At 38.7% G+C, this 22,017-nt stretch overlaps 1 protein-coding gene across 1 annotated transcript in view; it reads left to right on the top strand.

The window, feature by feature from the left end:
• Positions 1-22,017, top strand: part of TER94 (Transitional endoplasmic reticulum ATPase TER94) — a 351,159-nt gene that overhangs the window by 22,873 nt on the left and 306,269 nt on the right. The window contains exon 2 of the mRNA XM_090386402.1: positions 11,686-11,791. Coding sequence (XP_090242528.1) covers positions 11,686-11,791 — 106 coding nt within the window. The remainder of the gene's footprint in view (positions 1-11,685; positions 11,792-22,017) is intronic.

The raw sequence follows: 22,017 nt of genomic DNA, 5'->3' as shown, positions 1-22,017 counted from the left end.
ATTTTGAGGATACAGCTCTAAAACGGTGTTCACAGGCCGGCCGCTAGTTAGTACACCGGACTGAACTTATTGGTAACTCTCTAGGCAGCTTCTGGATTATCTAGTGTGTAATCTTGCTGTCTCTATTCTGCAAGATAGTGACTGGAAGGAGTCAGAGTAGTGTGTATGCATGAGGCATTGTTGAGGATCTGGGTATGTGTTCTTACCATACATTGTTTGCCATATCCAAAAATTTCAATACTTCGTACAGCATGTCCCTTCCCTCACTTTTTCGTACTACTGAATACACCATGAACTGTCAAACTACTAGAGCAAACTTATCTGCAAAAAGATCTAAACCTCCTAAACATTTCCTAGTTCATTTCACAAATGCGTGTGGTCTCAGTAAGGTCCATTTCCACTTGCAGTCTGCCAAACCCCATGTACTTTTTCTGACAGAATCTCAGTTATCAGTTGATTCCACCACTGCTCATCTCAGTTACCCAAATTATTTGCTCTATGATTACTTTCGCCTCAAAGGTAGTACTTGTGCATATGTCTGTTCCGATATTCCCTGTCAGAGACTCGGTAACTTGGAATCTCCTGTTTTCGATCTTATCAGGCTTAAAATCTCTCTCTGCCTAATTCTGTAAAATTCATCTGTTGTCTTTACCATTCTCCCAACTCCACTAATCACTTAGAACTCTTTGACTTCCTCTCTTTGCAACTTTACTTCCTCCAGTCCAACTTCCCTATTAGTGAGGTAGTTTTCCTTGGTGATTTTAATGTTCACAACTCCAGCTGGCTTCTGTTTTCTGCTCACACAGATCCACCTGGTCTTGATACTGAGGTTTTCATAATTACTAATGACCTTGCACAGATTACTCATTTACCTACCAGAATACTGGACATTCCTAACCATACAGCCAACACCCTCTATCTCTTTCTCACAAACAACCCTTTTAAGTACGTGGTCGAAGTGAGTGATCCATTAGGCACCTCAGATCTCTTCTTCAGTAGAGCCTTTATCTCATGACTATTTCCAACCTCATGTATGGGATTACAAGAATGCAGAATGGGATGACCTGTGAGATTTCTTTTCTTCTTTCCTTTGGTCATATTACTGTTTCAAAATTCCTGATGTCAACGTTTGTTCAGATCGTGTCATCATTCTTGCAGGAATGGTATCCTTGGTTTTCCAATAAATGTGCAAAGGCTGTTCAAGAGAAGAACATTGCATATCGTAATTGGCTTGTTTCCAATTCTTCAGTTTCATTTTCTGCCTACACCAAAGCTCGCAACAATTTTAAAGCAGTTATTAATCAGTCCAAACTAGAATTTGAACAGGCCAAGAGTAGAAAACTTGCTTCTTGCTCTAATGGTAGCCGAGCATTCTGGTCTCTTGCCAAAGCTATTGGCCACAACTTTTGTCCATCTCTGCTCCCACCTGTGTGAAAACCAGATGGTTCTGTTGTCGCTTCAAGCAAGGATAAAGCTGACCTGCTAGCATCCCATTTTTCTTCTAACTCATGTATTAACGGTGTTAGTAAAACACCTCCCAACACACTCCATTCAATGCCTCCTGTGGTCGGATTTTGACGAATCTTTATGCTAACAAAGCTCCACGTCATAATGGTATTTCTTCACTTGTTTTCAGAACCTGTGCTCCTGAATTTACTCCTCTTCTGTGCCACCACCTTTCACTTTCTTATTCCAAAGGTGTTTTTCCTTCTGCTTAGAAATTTGCTCATATCCAGCTAGTTCCTAAGAAGGATGACAAATCCCTTCCATCCAATTATTGTCCTATTGCAATTACTTCTACTCTTTCTAAAGTAATGGACAAATCCATTTAAGAGTTAAACGCCAACTCTTAAACTACTTAGAAACATTCCGTCTGATCAATGATTGCCAGTATGGATTCCGTGAGTGTCGATCCACTGGTGTGATATTCTGGCTTATATTACCCATTTTTGGACAAATTCAGTGGAAAGTTCAGTGAAACACAAGCAGTTGCTCTCAGCATCTCAAAGACTTTCAATCATGTTTGGCATAAAAGTCTTCTAAAATTAGCTTCCACCTTATGGGTTGCCAACTGTTTTTTGTAATTGTAAAAGATTTCTATCTTCTAACTTCTCCACTAATGCTGGTGTCCCCCACTCTTTTCCTCTGGTATATTAATGACCATCTTCCATTGACTGGAAATCCTATCCATAGTTTTGCCCATTGAACAGTGCCTCTTGAATTATCCACAGATACTTCAACAGGTTCTGTTCTTCTGAATTGGCTTCTATAATTCCTGCTCTCTTTTATAAAATAGTCTGAATATGTGCTTGCACCAGCCAACATCCATTTATTGTCCAACTTCAAACTCACAGAACCAACTTTTCATCTTTCTCGTTTATTAATTCAACTGCTGTTTTCTGGAACAACCTTCCTTCATATGTATTTCCTGAAAATTACAGTCTACCGAAGTTCAAGTCTAATGTCAACAAATATCTGCTTTCGTCTTCTCAACCTCCAATCCATGCACGATACTAAGTACTACAGGTTCTGATACCTCTTGTTTGGGATTTTCATAAAAAAAAAAGTGTTTTTCTGCATCGAGAGCATCCCTTTCCATGCTCCCCCTTGCAGAGCTGCTACTCAAATAGCCCAGCAGGGACCCTGTGGCCTACAGGGCCCTCCGCTACTCATTTTTTGGTCAAAGCGAAAAAATTCTTTCACAATCTCTGAGATTGGCTGCTAATCCGATGCAGTGCTTTTCAGCCATGAACAATGAAAAAAGGAAGAGGAAGGAGTATATGTTTCCTACTCACTGAATTTCTCCATGAAAATTTTCGTTGACCCTTAGGCGATGTTTGAACCATAAAGTGAACCACATTTTCCAAAAAACGTTGGTTCGGTTTGCAGCTCTGATTTAAAATTTAACACTAACTTGGGACTTTTTTTCAACATTGACCTGTACTTGTTAAAGTCCTCAGATCTGCTACTCCTAATGTCATTAGTGCCAATGTGTACAACAATATTACTCTTTGTGCCCTTAAATAGTGATATCTGATCTACCACATTGTTGCCATAAGACCAGTGGTTTTGGTCCTTTTTTTAATCAAGTCACCGCTGAGTAATTTATTTTATTTTGTAGCACCCCGACTCAATTTTCTGCCTGATAGATCTAATCCTCTGTTTATATATATATAAAATTTATATTTAAAATATATAAATTAAAAAATGTTGTGTGATAGTTATTACAATAATGTAACTATAAACTAAATTGCAATTCATAATACAAATTATATATATATATACACACACACACACACACACACACATAGCCAGTTCTGCTATAATTAGTTGCTGGAAAAGGAATTAGAAAATGTGAAATGGAATATCATAGATTTGGCTGAAACAAGAGGAAGAACTGAATCACTTATAAGTTTATCAAGTGGAAATCTGCTGTACATCACTGGAAACAGTGAAAGGAGCAAAGTTGGAGTTGGCTTTCTAGTCCATAAAGATGTAAAAAAACAACATTTTGGATTTCAAAAGTACATCACCAAGGGTGTTAAGACTACTACTCAGGATTTCTAAGAGGTATAAGCTAAAAGTTATGATGATTTATGCACCAACATCGAGCCATGATGATGAAGAGGTTGAAGAAATGTACACCGAAATTGAGTCTTCTAGATGAGCAGAAAACCCACTACACTATCATTATGGGGGACTTCACTGCAAAGGTTGGAAAAAGACAAAACAGTACAGAAAGGGGAACTATAGGAAATTTTGGAATTGGTGAAAGAAATGAAAGACTTGTACAATTTTCAGAATCTAGAGGATTGTCAGTAATGAACACTTTTTTTTTTTTTTTTCAAGAAAAGGGTGAACAGAAAGTGGTCATGGAAGAGCCCAAATAGATTAACAACTAATGAAATCGACTTCATCCTCACTAACAAAAGATATATCGTGAATGATGTTACCGTCCTGAAAAAATGTTGGAAGTGATCACAGAATGGTAAGATGCACACTTGATATAGATGTAAGAAAAGAAAGGAAAACACTGACTTGAGTAAATAATACAAAGGTCTTTGAGATAACATAAGAGGAGAAAAAGCAGTATGTACTGGAACTTAAGGACAAGTTTGACCTTCTCCAGACGGCTCAAGACCAAGATATCAATGAGGAATATTACAACTTTCTGAAAGTGATAAAGTGCAAGATAGGTAAAAATAAATCCAAAGAAGAAAAAATTAGTCAAGAAACACTTGTCATGATGAACCGAAGACAACAAATGAAGATCAAGGTAAACACTGACAGTGAGAAAATTGATTATACTGAGTTATGCAAAGCCATTAGAAAGAGACTCAGAGAGGACATAAGAAGATTTAACACGAGAAAAGTAGAACAAGCCAAGCATTAAGGGAAAACAATGGACTTAAATCAGCAGCCATGAGCAGTAAAACAAAGACAAATTATACTGAAACTGAAGAATAGTGATGGTGTACTTATAAATAGCAGAGAAGGCATAATTCAAATAGAGAATAATACAAGGAGCGAGGGAATGATGCCAGCAGTGGGGAAGATGGATCACAAATTAGTAACACATATGACATACCCAATATCCTTCCTGATGAGGTAGAACATGCGTTGAAGAATCAGAAAGCCCCAGGGAAGATGAAATTACTGTAGAGTTGTTAAAATTGGGAGGAAGAGACATGACACAAAAATTGGCAAGACTCTTCACAAAATGCATTAGAAAATAGAAAAAGGGTGATGTCTAAGGAGTGAAATAATGCAATCATATTTGCATAAGAAAGGAGATAAATTGGAAATTATAGACCAATTAGCTTGTTATCCCACATCTACAAACATTACTAACAGATTAGAAAGCATACTTGATGAGAATCAAAAAGCTGGCTTTAGGAGAGGATTGTCAACTATGGATCACCTTCACATAATATCATAGCTAATGGAGAAAGCAAATGAATATAAAACACCATTATGCCTGGCATTTATGGATTATGAAAAGGCATTTGACTCCATAGAGCAGGCAATGTTTTGGCCACTGGAAAGACAAGTCATAGATACCCCATATATATTATGATTTTGAGGAAAATATATGAGAACACTACCTCCTTTATTAGACTAGACAAACACAGTAGCAAATTTAAAACTGAGAAAGGAGTTCGGACACAATATATCCAAAGTTGTTTACCGTTGCCCTTGAAGCTTTCTGAAGATTAGATTGGTTGCGGAAAGGAGTCAATGTGAATGGAGAGTACCCAAACCATTTACGATTTGCAGATGACATTATAGTCATAAGCCACAATCCCAAAGAATTAGAGGAAATTCTTAATCAGTTAGGGCCGACCGGGCTAGCTGGGTAGGTAAAGTGCCTGCCTGGCAAAACAAAGGTCACGGGTTCAAATCCCGCCTCGGGCTTCGATCCAAGTACTGCAAAAACCTTGGGAGGTGCATTATGGCCACAGAAGTCGAAGCGCAAACAACTACCAAAAAAAAAAAAATCAGTTATGCAGAGTTCAGGATTTTGGACTGAAGATGAATATGGCTGAAACAAAAGTAATGGTGAACAAATATGCCATAGGGAAATAATGATTGAAGGAGCAATAATTGAAAAGGTGGAGTCATATACTTATCTGGGACATCAGCTGTAATAACAAATGGATGGAAGTCAAGAGAAGAATAAAATTTGGATTGATAGCATTCAGGAAATGGTCACATGCTGAGGAGCAATATCCCAATATGAGAGTGCTACCTCCTTTATTAGACTAGACAAAGACAGTAGGAAATTTAAAATCGAGAAAGGAGTTCGACAAGGAGACAATGTCTCCGAAGCTGTTTACTGCTGCCCTTGAGGAAGCTTTCAGAAGATTAGACTGGTCGCAGAAAGGAGTCAATGTGAACGGAGAGTACCTAAGCCATTTACGATTTGCAGATGACATTGTTGTCATAAGCCACGATCCCAAAGAATTACAGGAAAATCTTAATCAGTTATGCACAGTTAGTAAGGATTTTGGATTAAAGATGAATATGGCTAAAACAAAAGTAATGATGAACAAGTATGCTACAGAAAGGGATATAATTGTTGGAGCAGAAATTGAAAAGGTGGAGTCATACTTATCTGGGACAAGTTATTAGCTGTAATAATGATAACTGGATGGAAGTCAAGAGAAGAATAAATTTTGGATGGATAGCATTCAGGAAATATAGTCACATACTGAAGAGCAATATCCCAGTTTGTCTGAAACATAAAATAATGAATCAGTGTATACTCCCCACCATGACTTATGGAAGTGAAACTTGGGCACTCACCAAAAGAATGGAAGAGAAGCTGAGAACTACACAGCGAAGAATGGAACGAATCATTGGGAAACAGACTTAGATAAGAAGAGAAACACATGGATTAGGCAACAAACTCAAGTAAAGGACATTCTTATCAAAACTAAAGAACTAAAATGGTCTTCGGCAGGACACATTGCTCGAAGACATGATGACAGATGGACTAAGAAAATAACAGAATGGTACCCAAGAGGAGCTAGAAGAAAACCTGGAAGACAAAGGAGGAGATGTATAGATGAAATTCATGAGTTTGTGGGTAGTAAATGGATGGCCAGTGCAAAACAGAAGGAACTGGAAAGTTGCTGGAGAAGCCTTCATCCTTCAGTGGATTGAAAATGGCTGATGATGATGATGATCCCAATTTGACTGAAACCTAAAATAATGAACCAATGTATACTACCCACCATGACTTATAGTGTTCCACCATGTACAACACTCACCTCAAGAATGGAAGGGAAGCTGAGAACTACACAGCAAAGAATGGAACGGATTATATTGGGAATCAGACTGTTACATAAGAAGAGGAATACTTGGATTAGCCAGCAAACTCAAGTAAAGGACATTAGCATTAGTAGAGGCATATGATAAAAGAAAGCAAGTCAAGTATGCAGCATCGGCCAAAAAAAAAAAAAAAAAACACTTCTGTTTCACCCCTCCATTCGTTTGAAATACCTGTCCACCTGAGCCTTAAATTTATTTAACCTATCACCTTCCACAACAAGGGATGGAAGTCTGTTCCACCAGCCAACTACCGCTGGCTAAAGGCAAATTTCCACACATCTATCCTACATGTCTTTCCTCAATCTGAATTTATCCCCTATCAGGTGATTATTCTGAGCAAGAAGAAGAATCCCATTGGCATTGAACATGCTCAAAACATTCAAGGCTTTTTATACCTCTATCAGATCACCTCGCCAGTGCCTGGTCTCCAGACATTGTAATTTGCAAAACTTAAGGTCTTTCTTCATAAGAGAAACCCTTTGTTCCATTCACTAATCTTGTTGCCCTTCTCTGTACTCGTTCCAGCAGCTCTACATCCTTCTTGAAATGAGTCTTCTAGACCTGTATACAGTACTCAAGGTGTGACCTGACCATTGCCTTATACAAGGGAATAATCACCTCCTTATCCCTGCTAGAAGAATTCCTGTATATCATTGACAAGACACCATAAGCTACTCTTGCAGCCCATCTGCACTGCACAGAGAACTTCATATCTGCCTGCACAATTACCCCCAGGTCCTTTTCATTCTCTAGCACTGTCAGTGTAGTACCACAGAGTTGATACGTTACTCTGGGATTGCTGTTTCCCATATGTAGTACTTTACATTTGTCAATGTTAAACTTAATTCGCCACCTCTCAGCCCATCTGCTCAACTTTTCTAGATCCTGTTGCAGCAGCATAGTGTCACCTTAACAACCCTGCCAACCTTTCTATAGTCTGCAAACTTGGAGATTAAGCTTGATATACCATCATCAATATCATTTATAAATGCAGAAAACAATAATGGACCCAACAACACTGAACCCTGAGGGACTCCACTAATAACATTAATCCACGATGAACAGTGTCCATTGATTGCCACTCTGTCTTCTCCCCCTCAACCATCCCTTTATCCATAGCAGCAATTTGCCTCCAATGCCACACTGCTCCAATTTGTGGAGCAATATTCCATGTGCAACAGTATCAAAAGCCTTTCTAAGATCCAAATATATAATAAAGTTATTCCCTGCATCCAGTTCTTTTGTGATTGCATCATAGTATCCAATCAAATTGGTCAGGCAAGACCAATTTGACCTTCCCTTAACAAAACCATGTTGTGTCCAAGCTATAACTGAAGTCTTGTCTAGATGATCCTGCAGTGCTTCTTTAACCAGAGCCTCCATTAATTTTCCTGTCACACAAGTTAAACTCACAGGTCTATAATTACTTCTGTCAGCTTTTGATCCTCCTTTGTGAATTGGGGTCACATTTGCACATCTCCAGTCTATGGGTACCTCCCCTGAGTCCAAGGAAGCTCTCATAATTGTGGCTAAGGGTTTGCTTACTTCCTTTGCTTCCTCCTTTAATATATGGATAGATCCCATCCACCCCAGGTGCCTTTCTTGTGTTTATCTTCAACAATTTTCCTCCACTTTACTCTCAGTTATTACAAGATTATCTAGCTTACTGCCAGAATTGAATACGCCTCTGGCATTCCTCTCGCTGAATAACTCTTCATGTGTGAATGTCAATGCAAAATATTCATTTAGTTTGTTAGCTACCTGAGCAGGATCATCAACAGTTGAACCATCGATATCAAGTGGACCAATCTGATTCATCCCCTTCCTTCTAGAGTTTACATAAGTAAAGAACTCTTTGCTGTTTTTCTTTGCATCCTTTGCCAAAGATTTCTCGTAATCTGCCTTTGCCTGCCTAACCTCCTTTAACTTGGTTTCAGACCAGCTTATATCTATCATATGCTTCTGTATCACATATTAATTGATATGTATCCCATGCATTTTTCTTCTCTGCCATATGTCTCATTAGTTCATCAGACAACCATTTAGGCCTAAACCTTGAATAATATTTCTTATTTGGTATGTAAAACGTGGTAGGTTCCAAGATAAGTTCTTTGAATGCTTCCCATTTTGAATTTGCTGTTGGTAACATCATTTGGTCGCACTGTATAGAATTTAAATACTGTCTCAGACCATTGTAGTCACCTTTACAAAGCAAAAACCCTTCCCTTTACCCTTGATGGTAGTTAACTCTTTGAGTAAATCCCACTTCAGCACACTGCGATCACTGCCACCTAGTGGTTCCATTATCTGCAGATTCTTAATGCATGAAGAATCACTACTGATAACCAGATTAGGAGTACTCCCTCTAGTTGCCTCCCAAACATACTGATGTAGTAAACAATCATCCAATAAATCCACAAAAGCCTTGCTGGTGTGTGAGTGACCAAACCACAAATTCCAGTCAATATCTGGGAAATTAAAATCCCCCATTATAAGACTCTCTGATTTACTGGCTCAATCTATTTCCCTGTACAGTTTCTTATTATATACTCATCAGAGTCATTAAGCCTATAGCACACTCCTACTCTCAGTTTTGATCTCCCAATGCTTATGTCACACCAAATTGACATTCTTATCAAAACTGAAGAACTAAAATGTTTTTGGGCAGGACACCTAGCTCGAAGACATGATGACAGATCTATTAAGAGTATAACAGAATGGTATCCAAGAGGAGCTAGAAGAAAACCTGGAAGATAGCAGAGATGGACAGATGAAATTCATGAGTTTGTGGGTAGTAAGTGGATGGCCATTGCACAAAACGGAAAGAACTGGAAAGTTGCTGGAGAGGCTTTCATCCTGCACTGGATTGAAAATGGCTGATGATGCAAGAAAGCAAGCTTATATAACATCAGCCAAAAAAAAAATAAAAAAACGCACCCTTGCCATTTCAACCATGCATTCACTCCAAATGTTTGTCTAATTTTGTCTCTGTCCCCTTTGTCTAGGCTCACATCTGTGTGAGTATGGTCTTGGCACTCCCAGGTCTTGAGCTGGGTATCATCATCATTCTTCTCTTTCTTGGTGATTCCCTTGTACTTCTCTCTCTCTCTCTCTCTCGCGCACACACACAAACAGGGTAATTCAGAAATTTTTTTTTTTTTTTTTTTTTTTTTGGCTGGTGCAGCATAAGCCTCATCCTTCCTTGCACCAAATGGTTAATAATAATAAGTTGCTCACCTCCACTACAACAGATGGAAGTTTGTTCCAACTATCAACCACCTGCTGACTATGGCAAAATGCACATTTCTGCACATCTAGTCTACAATTCTTCCTCAATTTGAATTTATGCTCTTTCATGCGAGTAATCTGGGCAAGAGGAAGAATCCCATTAGCATTGCTCAATGGATTGAGCAATGCTAATTAACTTGTTCTATCCATATGAATTAGATCACCTCGCAGGTGCCTAGTCTCCAGAAGCTGCAATTTGCAGAAGTTAAGCCTTTCTTGGTAACACCATCCCTTTATTCCACTCACCAATCTTGTTGTCCTTCTCTGGACTTGTTCCAGCAGCTCTACATCTTATCTAAAATGATGCGTCCAGACCTGTATACAGTACTCAAGGTGAAATGAGTATTATACCTGAAAATCATAAATCTTCCGATGTTTTGGCTGCAGATGAAGTACCATTGGTGAAGTAGTCTTGGGTACTATTTTGTTAAGGCGCATTATAGCCAAAGTTGCTTATGCGCCATGAAACCCCCACAACAACAACAACAACTATTTTGTTATTCTCTTAGTCCATCTGCCATCATGTCTTCGAGCTATGTGTCCTGTCCAAGACCATTTTATTTCTTTAGTTTTGATAAGAATGTCTTTACTTGAGTTTGCTGCCTAATCCAACTGTGTTTCCCAGAGTTGTACAAAACTGCAAAATGTGACTACCTCACTGTAATGATTAGTGGCAAACTAACGTTGGGAAGAGAACAAATCACATAGTCTCTGATGTATACATCAGAGACTATGTGATCTGACAGTGTACATTAAAAATTATACATTTTTTATGTATAATTTTTAATGTATACTGTGATTTCTTTATTCCTTTATCTTTTCCATATATTTCTTTACTCTTTTTTCTATATCTCTTTGTTGTTGCTTATAGCTCAACTTTTGATCGTAAAATATTAAAAGGAAACTAAAGTTTCCTTTTAATGTATTTTTTTCCATAACTATACAGAAGCATAGAAATGCAGTCATTGATACATGATCAGGTGTAGTCCCCTAATGAAATACCTATCAATCTCTTTTAGTATGCATCAGATATTTCAAATATTTTAACTCTTATTTTTCTTACCTTTATTTTTAGGTTTTTATAATATCAAAATAATATCTCATTTGCTATTTGATGCTTGATATTTCTTTGCAATTAATTAATATTTTTTTTTCTTTTTATAGCTTCTTTCCTTTTGATTGGCTTGTTAATTCTGCCTTTTATCTTATTTGTTTTATCATTTAGGCCTTATGCTCCCTCAGGTGAAACATCCACCCTTAATACTTCTATTTCTTGCTACCCTTTTTCTACTAGGTTTGGTACCATGTGTTCTTTTCATTTCCATCTGTTAGCTCTTTTTCTGTTGTTTTTACTTCAACCTCATATATATACTTTTGTATCCTCTGCTGTTGCTTAGTGCACTTGGCTGTGTGTGCACATGCACACACACACACACAGTATATAAAGCATGTATGTGTATTGAAAATGCTGTATAAGTATAGAGAAATTAGATTCCTGTGCTCATTTATTCGTAATTGTATTCATGCTTGGCTAAATAAAATTTTGCTTCTCTATCCAAATAGTCCTGATGAGCTGGCTACTGCCATTCTTAAAACAAAGCAAAAACCTAATAGACTGCTGGTAGAAGAAACTATTAATGATGACAACTCAGTTGTTGCTCTTTCTCAGGTAAGTAGTCACCAGTTGCTTGGCATTTTATTATTAATTTGAGTTGGAGCATACCTGTTAATAAATTAGGCTTCTTGATTGAATATGCTTAACCAGTGTCCAGTTACGTGAGTAGAGTGGACCCTTGCTTTATGATATTAATCCAATCTAGAGACTCCATCGTATCGTGAAAATTTCATAATGTGAACCCAATAACATTGTTTTTTCGGTAATTCGGTCCAAGACCTCAGAAATTTAAATTTTCAGTATATAACTAAGCTATTTATCCCCCCCCCCCCTTTTTTTTTTTTTTTTTTTTTTTTTGCACAATGTTGTACATACATGAGTTCAATACAGTGAATTTATGTCAAATAAGCAAAACACAAAAATTCACTTCAACTAAAGGATGCATAAAGAAAACACACAGCCAACACTTTTACAAAGGCTGAGAGGAAGGACTACATGGTCAGGTCGGAGCCAATCATATACCCATCGTAAAGTGATATAAGTAGGCATCGAATAACATGATCACTGGTGTGTAGAATCAGCCACTTCATAGAATCAAATTGCAAAAAACAATTCAAATCATTAAAGTGCACTACACTTTCATTGTTATCATATGTTCGATTATAAGAATTACTTTTGAATGCCTTTGTGATATTTTTCTAAAGCATCTTTCTGGAGGACACTACTATAAAACAATAAAAACAATTTGCAGTTTAAGATTTAAGAGGAATATGGGATCCATGTATATAATATGTTACTCACCTCTGGAGGAACAGAATAAAGAAAATTGCACACAAGATAGTTAGTATTCTTTAATAAAAACACAAATTGAAAAAAAAAAAAAAATATATATATATATATATGTTAGGGGTCAGTGACATGGATGGAACGCTTGTCATTCCTCAATATTGATATGCCCAGTTGAATTTTTACAAGCCGGCTGGCCAGGCCTGATGCTCTTGGGTTTTATTTTGTTGTTTCCTTCATACAGTGTCAATGCAAATGTCGATTGTATTTAGCCACAGGCTTGAACCCCCGGTCAACTCGGAGTGCATGCCACTGCATTCTCGGTTACGTCATAGTGTAAAAACACAAATTAAGTTAGACAAAATAAAATAAAAATGAAATCAAACAAAACAGTAGCTTTCAAGTCTACAGAATTATCAGCGGAATAAAAATGTTATTAAACAAAGAAAGAATTCTCGGGTGTGGTCATGTAAGGCAAACAAAGCGCGACATGAGTGCAAGCAACAGTCATCACTGGTTAGAACTAGATGCAGCTGCGAATGCAGAGTGTGAACATGGGGTGCATGCCAACATTTATCACATTATAGGATAACTGCCTCCATGATTAGAAGTATGCGGTTGAAATTATCATGGCAACCAGATATGTGGAGTGAATTGAGCCATGCACACTGATGATAAATTTGTGAGTGGGCGATGATTTCTATATCCCGGTGTGGGTCAAGATTGTGTTGAGAGGACCAATAGTGTTCTATGACCACAGAGTGCTCTGAATCAGCAGATCAGATTGCCCTAGTGTTCTGAGATCTGGCCCTGGAGCTTTGCTAGATTCCCCGATGTAGCAACCACAGCAGTCATGGCAGGCGGCACAATATATCGACCTGCTGCGTAACAAGGAGGGAATGCTAGTTTTTACCCTTGAGAGAAGGGATCGCAGTTTTTTACAGGGAAGCTGTAAGCATTCTATTCGCTGAGCGCATAGAATTTTAGAGTGGCGTGAAACGCCAGTAATAGGGAATAAAGGTGGTTGAGATCATACTATCACTGTGGGAGCCCTGGGGCAAACTCACAGACCTGCAGATTGCATTTGTTTACGGCACAGACAGCTAGCCAGAGTTGGATAGATCTATTTTTACCCTTGAAACTTCATTACGCCCCTCGTCTATGGAGCTGGAATGGGTTCAGGCGTGAGAGAATAGGAAATGTGCGGTACTGAGAAGCTGGTTGTGAGCGTGTGCCAATTTGTAGTTGGTGAATTGGCCAGTACACATTGGTTTATGATAAACAGAGGTTCTTAAATGTGTGCCCATGCACTGAACTAGAACATCCAGAAAGGAGAGGACATTAGCCGACTCCAGTTCAGTAGTGAACTTGATGAAGGGCGATAGAGAGTTAAGGTGCCACAAAAGCCAGGCTTCTGAGCCCGTTCATCTTCAACTAGAAGGCGATGGGAACTGGTAAGTTTGAGAATGCATGGCCTACCAGCTCTTCCATGGTAATATTTGCTGTGACAGAGCTGACAGGGACACCCATGGCTTTGCCGTGGATCTGTCTAAAGAGGGAATCTCTAAACATAACTACACCGGTGGTCAAACACAACTTGAGAGCAGTGCAGATATCTTCTGCAGATAGTGAGGTTCTACTGGGCAGGGTGGGGTCATCATGCAAATGGAAAATAGTCTTCATTACAGTCAAGCCAAGTTTCTGTTATGCAATTTCTATCGATATTGTGTGAGAGTAAAAGCTCTTCTACTGTTGAGTTTATTACAGATGCTACAGGAAGATCCCCAGATATAATAGCCCGGCTATTATATCTGGGGATCTTCCTTAGTACTTTCTCCCTCTGTGGCCTGTTTCTGTCTATTCTGGAGATCTCTTTGAGATATCCTCACAGGAATTGTGTATTGTCTTCCATCCACAATGTCTGTGCTGAGTCAGCTAGTAGGGTTGCCTGTACCCTAATGTGACCACGCAGTATTTTGCTGTGCTGCTGAAGCCTTGAGGTGGGGATTGAAAAAAGGTCCTGATGAGGAGCCAGCAAGGCCAGGCAGATGGCTGAATCAAGATTTTGTATTGGATTATGTTGCAATCTAATCTGAAAGATTAATAGGGAGGCCATTTTGTGGGCAATTGGGTTACATCACAGATAGGTTTCGTTTATCTTTTATGCCATTTTTAACATGTTCTGAGGTTGTTTGTGGAGCCAGTCATGAAATGAACAGGCTTTTGCAAGTGAGTTGTTGGTCGACATATATTGCTTTCCTGCTAGGCTGGAGCCAGTTAGTTGGAACTGTCCCAGTTATATGTGATCATCTAGATCTCTTGTTTATTCATGTCTGCAGTAGCCTTGCCTTTGGGGTTTGTAATTTTCCTTAGCCGTGTTCCCTCTGGGTATGAGGTGATGGCCTAGCGAAAACCTCAGCCCAGGAGTCGGGGTCAGAGTCAGTATGACAATGAACTTCCGTATGGATTTCACGATAGTTTTTAATGTAATTGGGATGTCTAGTAGGTGTTATCATGGATTCATCCAGGGCTTGTTTTGGTGTGTCACTTTGGTGAGGTGTGTGTATTAGACCTGCTGCTGAAAGAGCTGGGGGATTTTCACTCCCAACGTTACTTTTATTAATTGGTTCTACATAGGTTTCTTTCTGATTCCGTGTTGGGTTCTTTATCAGTGCGGAATTGTGATGGTGTTCAGGTGCATCACTTTAAGTGTCCTCGCATCCTGATTGACTGGAGTTGTTATTGGGCTGCAGTTGTTACTGAGTGGTGAGGTTTTGTTCATTTCATTGGTTGGCAGAGAAGAGACAAATGGGAGTCCTACATGTCGGCCAGCCTTCAAAGGGATACAGTTCATGGTCATGCTCTTAAATTCTTCAAGTCGACTTTTCAGTTGGGTTTCTTTTTGCAGGATCTCTATATTTTGCGCCCGTAGGAACTGGTTTTCCGTGAAGAGGTCAGTGATGCATTCAGAAATTATTTCCATCTTACCTAATATGATTCTTGCATTATCTGTTTGTAGGGCTGTGATAGTTCTTTTGTGCTCAATGATGATGTGTGCAAGGCTTCTAGATATTAAATCATTGATGATTATTTGGTCCCTGTTGACTGTCATGCTTTTGAGCGAAGTGGTTTGTGCTGGATTCCTTAGACTCAATCTTGATTCCACTTTTGTTAATAACACAATCATGAGTAGGTTGAGCAGGTGGTATTTGGTCAGTGATGATGATTTACTGAGGTCAGTGTCTACTTTCTGTGGATTTACAGATTCATTATCTACATCGATTGCACTCTTTCTGTTACAAAGATTGCATTTCCACATTTTTTGCCGTTCTTTATTCAATTTCCATAACATGTGGGGGTGCACAGCTTACAAAAACTCCTCTTGCACAAAAGGCAGCTGAGAAATATAGTTGATTTCACCTTACAAATTGCACAGATGCTTTGTTTGTCATTTTAATGTTAAGTGTTCTGTTTCCAAAGCTTTAAGTTTAGTTTCCATGAAGCACTTGATCGAAGATAAGGCTATACCAAGAGTATGTTCTGTTAAGTGAGCTAGAGGCAAAGATTAACTTACTTCCTTTTAGCAAAGTTATCCTTGGGAATTAGTGTATTATTGACCTTGTCCTTCCCATGTACAGAGAACGGGTTACTTTGACGCTGTGATATAGACCATATAGACCAACACAATAGGCCAGCTTCTATATTCTTTGCAACAGGTATAATTTGGCTTAACAGTCTTAAATAAAATTAATATAAAAGATTACCTGCTGATCATCAAATTCAGTAGACATGGCTATTAGCTCCATGACAGTGAGATGGACCATTTGGCATAAATTTCATATTTGTGAAAATAAGAATCACTTTAAAATTGCATATTATACGAAGGGCTCACTTTACAGCAACCTTACACTACACTTGCATGCATTTCCTGTATGTTCTGAAAAAAACTAATCAGTTCTGGCAAACTAAATTGCACGATTATTTCAGAACAGATGCTTATGATGCAAGTCTATAACAGCATTGTGTATTAGTACAATGTAAAGGGAATGATATTACCTTTAATACTTTGTCTTTTAGTCTGTATATTCATAAAATTTTAGTAAATAAAGCATCTTCTTCTTCTTTAATGCCGCCGAATGGCGTTTGCGACTTCGTTTTGATATTGTTCTCTGTCTAGCGCTGCGTGTAGAATTTGTGCTGTTGTCATGTGAAGCCAGGTGTTGATGTTATCTAGCCATGCCATTTTCGGTCTGCCTGGGCGTTTCTTGCCTTCGATTTTTCCCTCCAGGATGAGTGGTAGTAGGTGATATTTTTGTTGGTTCCTAGCGATGTGACCTAGGTATTTGCATTTCCTGCTGATGATGGTTTTGAGCAGGTCCCGTTCCGTGTGCATGTCCTGCAGGATCTGTGCGTTGGTTATCTTGGCTGTCCACGGAATTTTCAGCATTCTTCGGTAGAGCCACATTTCGAAGGCCTGGAGCTTTATTGTAGTGGCTGATGTTAGAGTCCAGGTTTCTACACCGTAGAGCAGTATTGGCCAGATGTAGCATTTCAATGTGCGTAATCTATCATTGAAGTTTTCAAGGGAAGGATAATCCAAGTAGTTTCCCGTTGCTTTCTTGGATCACAATTTAGTTGAAAAGGTCGTGTGTGGACCTTTTGAAACGGGTTTCGTCTGACGTCTCCACTGAAACCTTTCCGCCATGGGAGGCCCTTCTGGGAGCATATATCTTTCGGTGCTTTAGTAGTTTAACAAATTAAACTACTAAACCTGCCGCAGCCATATAAATGGAGTAGCTCTTATTCAGTGATGAAGCTGCCTCGTGATGTCATAATTTTACGCAATTTATGCCGAATTTCTAGTCACCACTGACCAAGCAGGTGGCACTGCTGTAGTTTTATCTCCTGGAAACATCTAATGGCTGACTCGGTAAAATTACTGTGACCTTGAAAATACCAATAATGTATAACTCAGCAAAACGTGAGTATTTTTAAATACAATTTGGTATCCTGAAAACTTCTACATCAAAGCTATCATGTAGCACAACTATTCTACTAAGAATTCCCAGTGACTGATTATAGTTCCTTAAAAATTTAATGACCTTGAAATTTCCTATGTCCGAACATAATAATGATAACCATTTTAAAAAGTTCAGTCCAAAAAATAAAACCACGTTTAGGTCCCAAATCTTAACCTATCACTCACCCACACTTATTTTATCTAAAATATAACTTCTTTTTGAGCAACACTCCCGAAAACCTTCTTTATTTATTAATTTTTAAGAGCGCACTAATTTAGCTAGCATACAGCTGGTGCCACCAGCGCCTCCTTAATAACATAAATAAAGCATATTTATGTTATAAACAAAAAACATAAATATGCTTTATAACATAAAGCATATTTATGTTATAAACAAAAAACTAGAAAAAATGGTAATTCTTTTCAGCTATCTGCTCTTTACTTATAATGCATGTATTAAAGTTATCATCTGACACCTGTGCTTATTGAGGTTGTACTGTGCTAGTACTATATCCCTTACAAAAGCAAGTCTCTTGCTTATTTTTCCATGCTGAGAAAAATTTTAATCCGTGAGTACTGTGCACTCTCTCCAGCTAGGTAATAGAGGCATATGGTGCAAGAAAGAAAAAAAAGAAAGAAAAGCACTCTTCCCATTTCACCCATCCATTCACTCCAAATGTTTGTCTAGTTCTGCCTTGAACTTATTTAAGTTCTTGACCCCCACTACAACAGATGGAAGTTTGTTCCTACTATCAACCACCCACTGGCTAAAAGCAAATTTCTACACCTTTGTTCTGCAATTGTCTTTCCTCAATTTAAATATATGTCCACTCAGGTGAGTAATCTGATCAAGAGGAAGAATCTCATCAGTATTGAGCTTGCTCAAACCATTCAAGGCCTTATACACCTTAATTAATCACCTTGCAGGTGCCTAGTCTCCAGAAGCTGCAATTTAAGCCTTTCTTGGTAACATCTACCCTTGGTACCACTCACCAATCTCATTGCCCTTCTCTGTACTTGTCCCAGCAGCTTGACATCTTTCCTAAAATGAGGCCTCCAGACCTATTTGCAGTACTAAAGGTGTGGCCTGACCATTGCCTTTTATGTCCATTTAAATTGATAAAACTATACATATTCTTCATATCAATCTAATTTGTGACTTTATTTCAACATAATATCTAACTATCAATTAAGATCTTGGATTGTCTATTTTTAATGTTATCGATACCTATATGCATAACAATATTAACTGTTGTTCCCTTAAAAGATAATTGTTTTGTATTGTTAACCTTTGCACCTGACAAACACTCCTCCGTACTCTTCTACCTGTCCTTTTTGCACAGTGTGTTTCTTAATCGGTTGACAATAGCCAGTAACTTAAAGTATCAATATTAGTTAATCCATATCAAAACAATGATATAATCTTATTACTTTGACACAAATAACACTCCTTAAATGATGTTAATACAGTGCATAATATAAATATTCTGAAGAAATAATGAACTAAAAATGACTAAGAATTAAAACTGAATATCTACAAAAAGCTGAAGTGAACCTGGACTTTGACTCATATTTGCAGTTAGCACTATGATTATTAGTGACATATGATGCAAGAAAGCAAGTTAATATGGCATCAGCCAAAAAAAAAAACCACTTTTCACTCATCCGTTTTCTCCAATTACTTGTCTAGTTCTGCCTTGAACTTAAGTTTACAACCTCCACTACAAGACATGGAAATTTGTGCCAACTATCAACCACCTGCTGGCTATAGGCAAATTTCTGCACGTGTATTCTGCAATTTTGTTTCCTCAATTTGAATTTGTCTCCTCAGGTGACTAATCTGAGCATGAGGAAGAATCCCATCAGCATTAAGCTTTGCTCAAACCATTCAAAGCATTATACACCTCAATTAGATCAACTCACAGGTGTGTAGTCTCCAGACACTGCAATTTGCAGAACTTAAGCCTTTCTTGGTAACAGTAACACTTTGTTCCACTCACCAATCTTGTTGCCCTTCTCTATACTTGTTCCAGCAGCTTTACATCCTTCCTAAAATAAGGCCTCCACACCTATATGTGGTACTCAAAGTGTGGCCTGACCATTGTCTTATACAAGGGGACAAACACCCCCCCCCCTTATCCCTGCTACCAGAATTCCCGTATATCATTGACAAGACACCATGAGCTACCCTTGCAGCCTGTCTGCACTGCTCAGAATACTTTGTCTGACTGCACAATTACTTAGACATTAACCCTGATATACCTTCATCAATATCATTGACAAATACAGAAACAGCAAAGAACCTAACACTGAACCCTAGGTGACTCCACTAAGAGCAGTGTCCATTGGTTATCATGTCTGTCTTCTTCCACCCAAACATCCTTTTATCCATTGTAGGAACTTGCACTTAATGCCATACTGCTCCAATTTGTACAGTAGTCTTCCATGTGCAACAGTGTCAAAAGCTTTCATAAAATCCAAATTATTTATCCAATTCCTTTGTGACCACATCATAGTATCCAATCACATTTGTCAGCCAAGACTTCCTTCCCCCTTAACAAATCCATGCTGCATGTGAACTTTATAACTGCAGTCTTGTCTAGATAATCCTGCATTGTTTCTTTAACCAGTGACTCCATTATTTTTCCTGGAACAGAAGTTAAACTAACAGATCTATAATTACTCATGTTACCTTTGATCCTCCTTTGTAAATTGGGGTCACATTTGCACATCTCCATTCAGATGTCCACTGAGTCCAAGGAAGCTTTCATGATTATGGCTAAGGGTTTGCTTAGTTCCTTTGCTACCTCTTTTAATATAACTGGGTAGAGCCTATCTGCTCCAGGTGCCTTTTATGTTCAATTTTAACTGTTTCTCCTCCACTTTGCTCTCACTTATTACAGTCATTTAGCTCTCTGCTCGAGTTTGATAAGCTTTTATACTATAATAATTAATGATAAACACCAGCCAAGAAATTGAACTGAAAATTTACTATAAAAGAAATAATATACAGTGAAATGTGATGAAAATAAAAACACTGATTAAATTATAGTTACAATATAATTTAAAATATAGTTAAAAGCAATAAAAATATCTAAAATAAACTGGGTTAAAAGCGATAAAACAATGAAACCTGGAGCTTTCGGAGAACTGCCGTCTCCTTCAACAGCATACTACTAGTGCTAAGACACATCCTTAAGTAGCAGGTCCATGGCACTCATGCACGTGATCATCAGACACATGATCTACATTCTCCATGCGCGTATCGGAAATGGAAGTGACTCGGGATTGTGTCAAACAGAAACGGTCATCCCTTCTGAGGACAACTGCCTCAAACAGGGGGTGTAAACGGATCCCCCTGTCCCCATTAATAGTATTGTGACTGGATGAGCCGATTCGCAAGCTCTCGAGCCACTTGCGTTCCCAAAATCCATGGGAGCGGTCAGTGATGACCATGTCTTCAGGGGAGATCCAATGCTGCTTTTCCCAGAAATGCTCTACCACAGCAGACCTCGCATAGTTAGCAGTCTTGAGAGCGGTTGTGTGTTCCCCTAGACGGTCCTTTAAACGTCACCCCCGTTTCCCCCACATAACACTCTTCACAATCCGAGCACTTAATCTCGTAGACCACATTGCTAGTATGGTCCTGGGCTACGGGATCTTTAACTTGGGATATCACTGTGTGCAACCTCCGACCTGGAAGTTGCACACAGCGAGTCTGGCACTCCCGTAATGCCCGTACAATACGTTCTGAAAGGCCCGGATAGTAAGGAATGTATGCAGTAGCCACAGGGGCAGGCGACTCCCTACGATTGGACTCAGCCCTATGAATATATTTGTCCAAGACCCTCTGGGGGTATCCACATTTCCTGAGGTCTGCCGTGACTTTGCAAATTTCTATTTCCTTTTCTTCAGGGGTACTACAGTGGGTCTCCACCCTATTCAACAATGCCCTGGCTACACTGTTCTTATGCCGAGCTATAATGAACAAATTGGCCACGACACATAGGCTTTCTATAGATCGTTGTTTTTAATCTAGATCCATCTCTGCTCACCAAGACATCCAGAAACGGGAGGGGCCCAGCTTCTTCCACCTCAGAGGTAAATTGTATAAATGTGGGAAAGCTGTTGAGTAAATTGAGCACCTCATCTTCCTTTCCCTTTTTTAAAATAGTGAAGGTATTGTCCACATATCTCCTCCACTCGCGCATGGGGAAATTCAAATGATGAAAAACCCTAGTTTCCAGTTTCTCCATTGCCAAATTGGCCACAATGGCACTGATGGGGGAACCCATGGACCTGCTTATACATAACTTTTTGAAACACCATGGTAGTGCTTGTGAGGCAAAATTCAACACCTTTACAAATATCATCAATGCTTAGTGAAGATCTAGCACTAAAGCAATCATCCCGTTCCAAGGCCGATCTTACACAATGCACCCCATGTTCAATGGGGATACATGTGAACAAGGAT

Source organism: Mastigoproctus giganteus, chromosome 12 (genome assembly GCF_048544385.1).
Source record: "Mastigoproctus giganteus isolate SK-2022 chromosome 12, ASM4854438v1, whole genome shotgun sequence".
NCBI classification, from domain to species: domain Eukaryota; kingdom Metazoa; phylum Arthropoda; class Arachnida; order Uropygi; family Thelyphonidae; genus Mastigoproctus; species Mastigoproctus giganteus.
The sequence above is the reverse complement of the archived record's forward strand: the minus strand, read 5'-3'. Positions and strand labels throughout refer to the sequence as shown.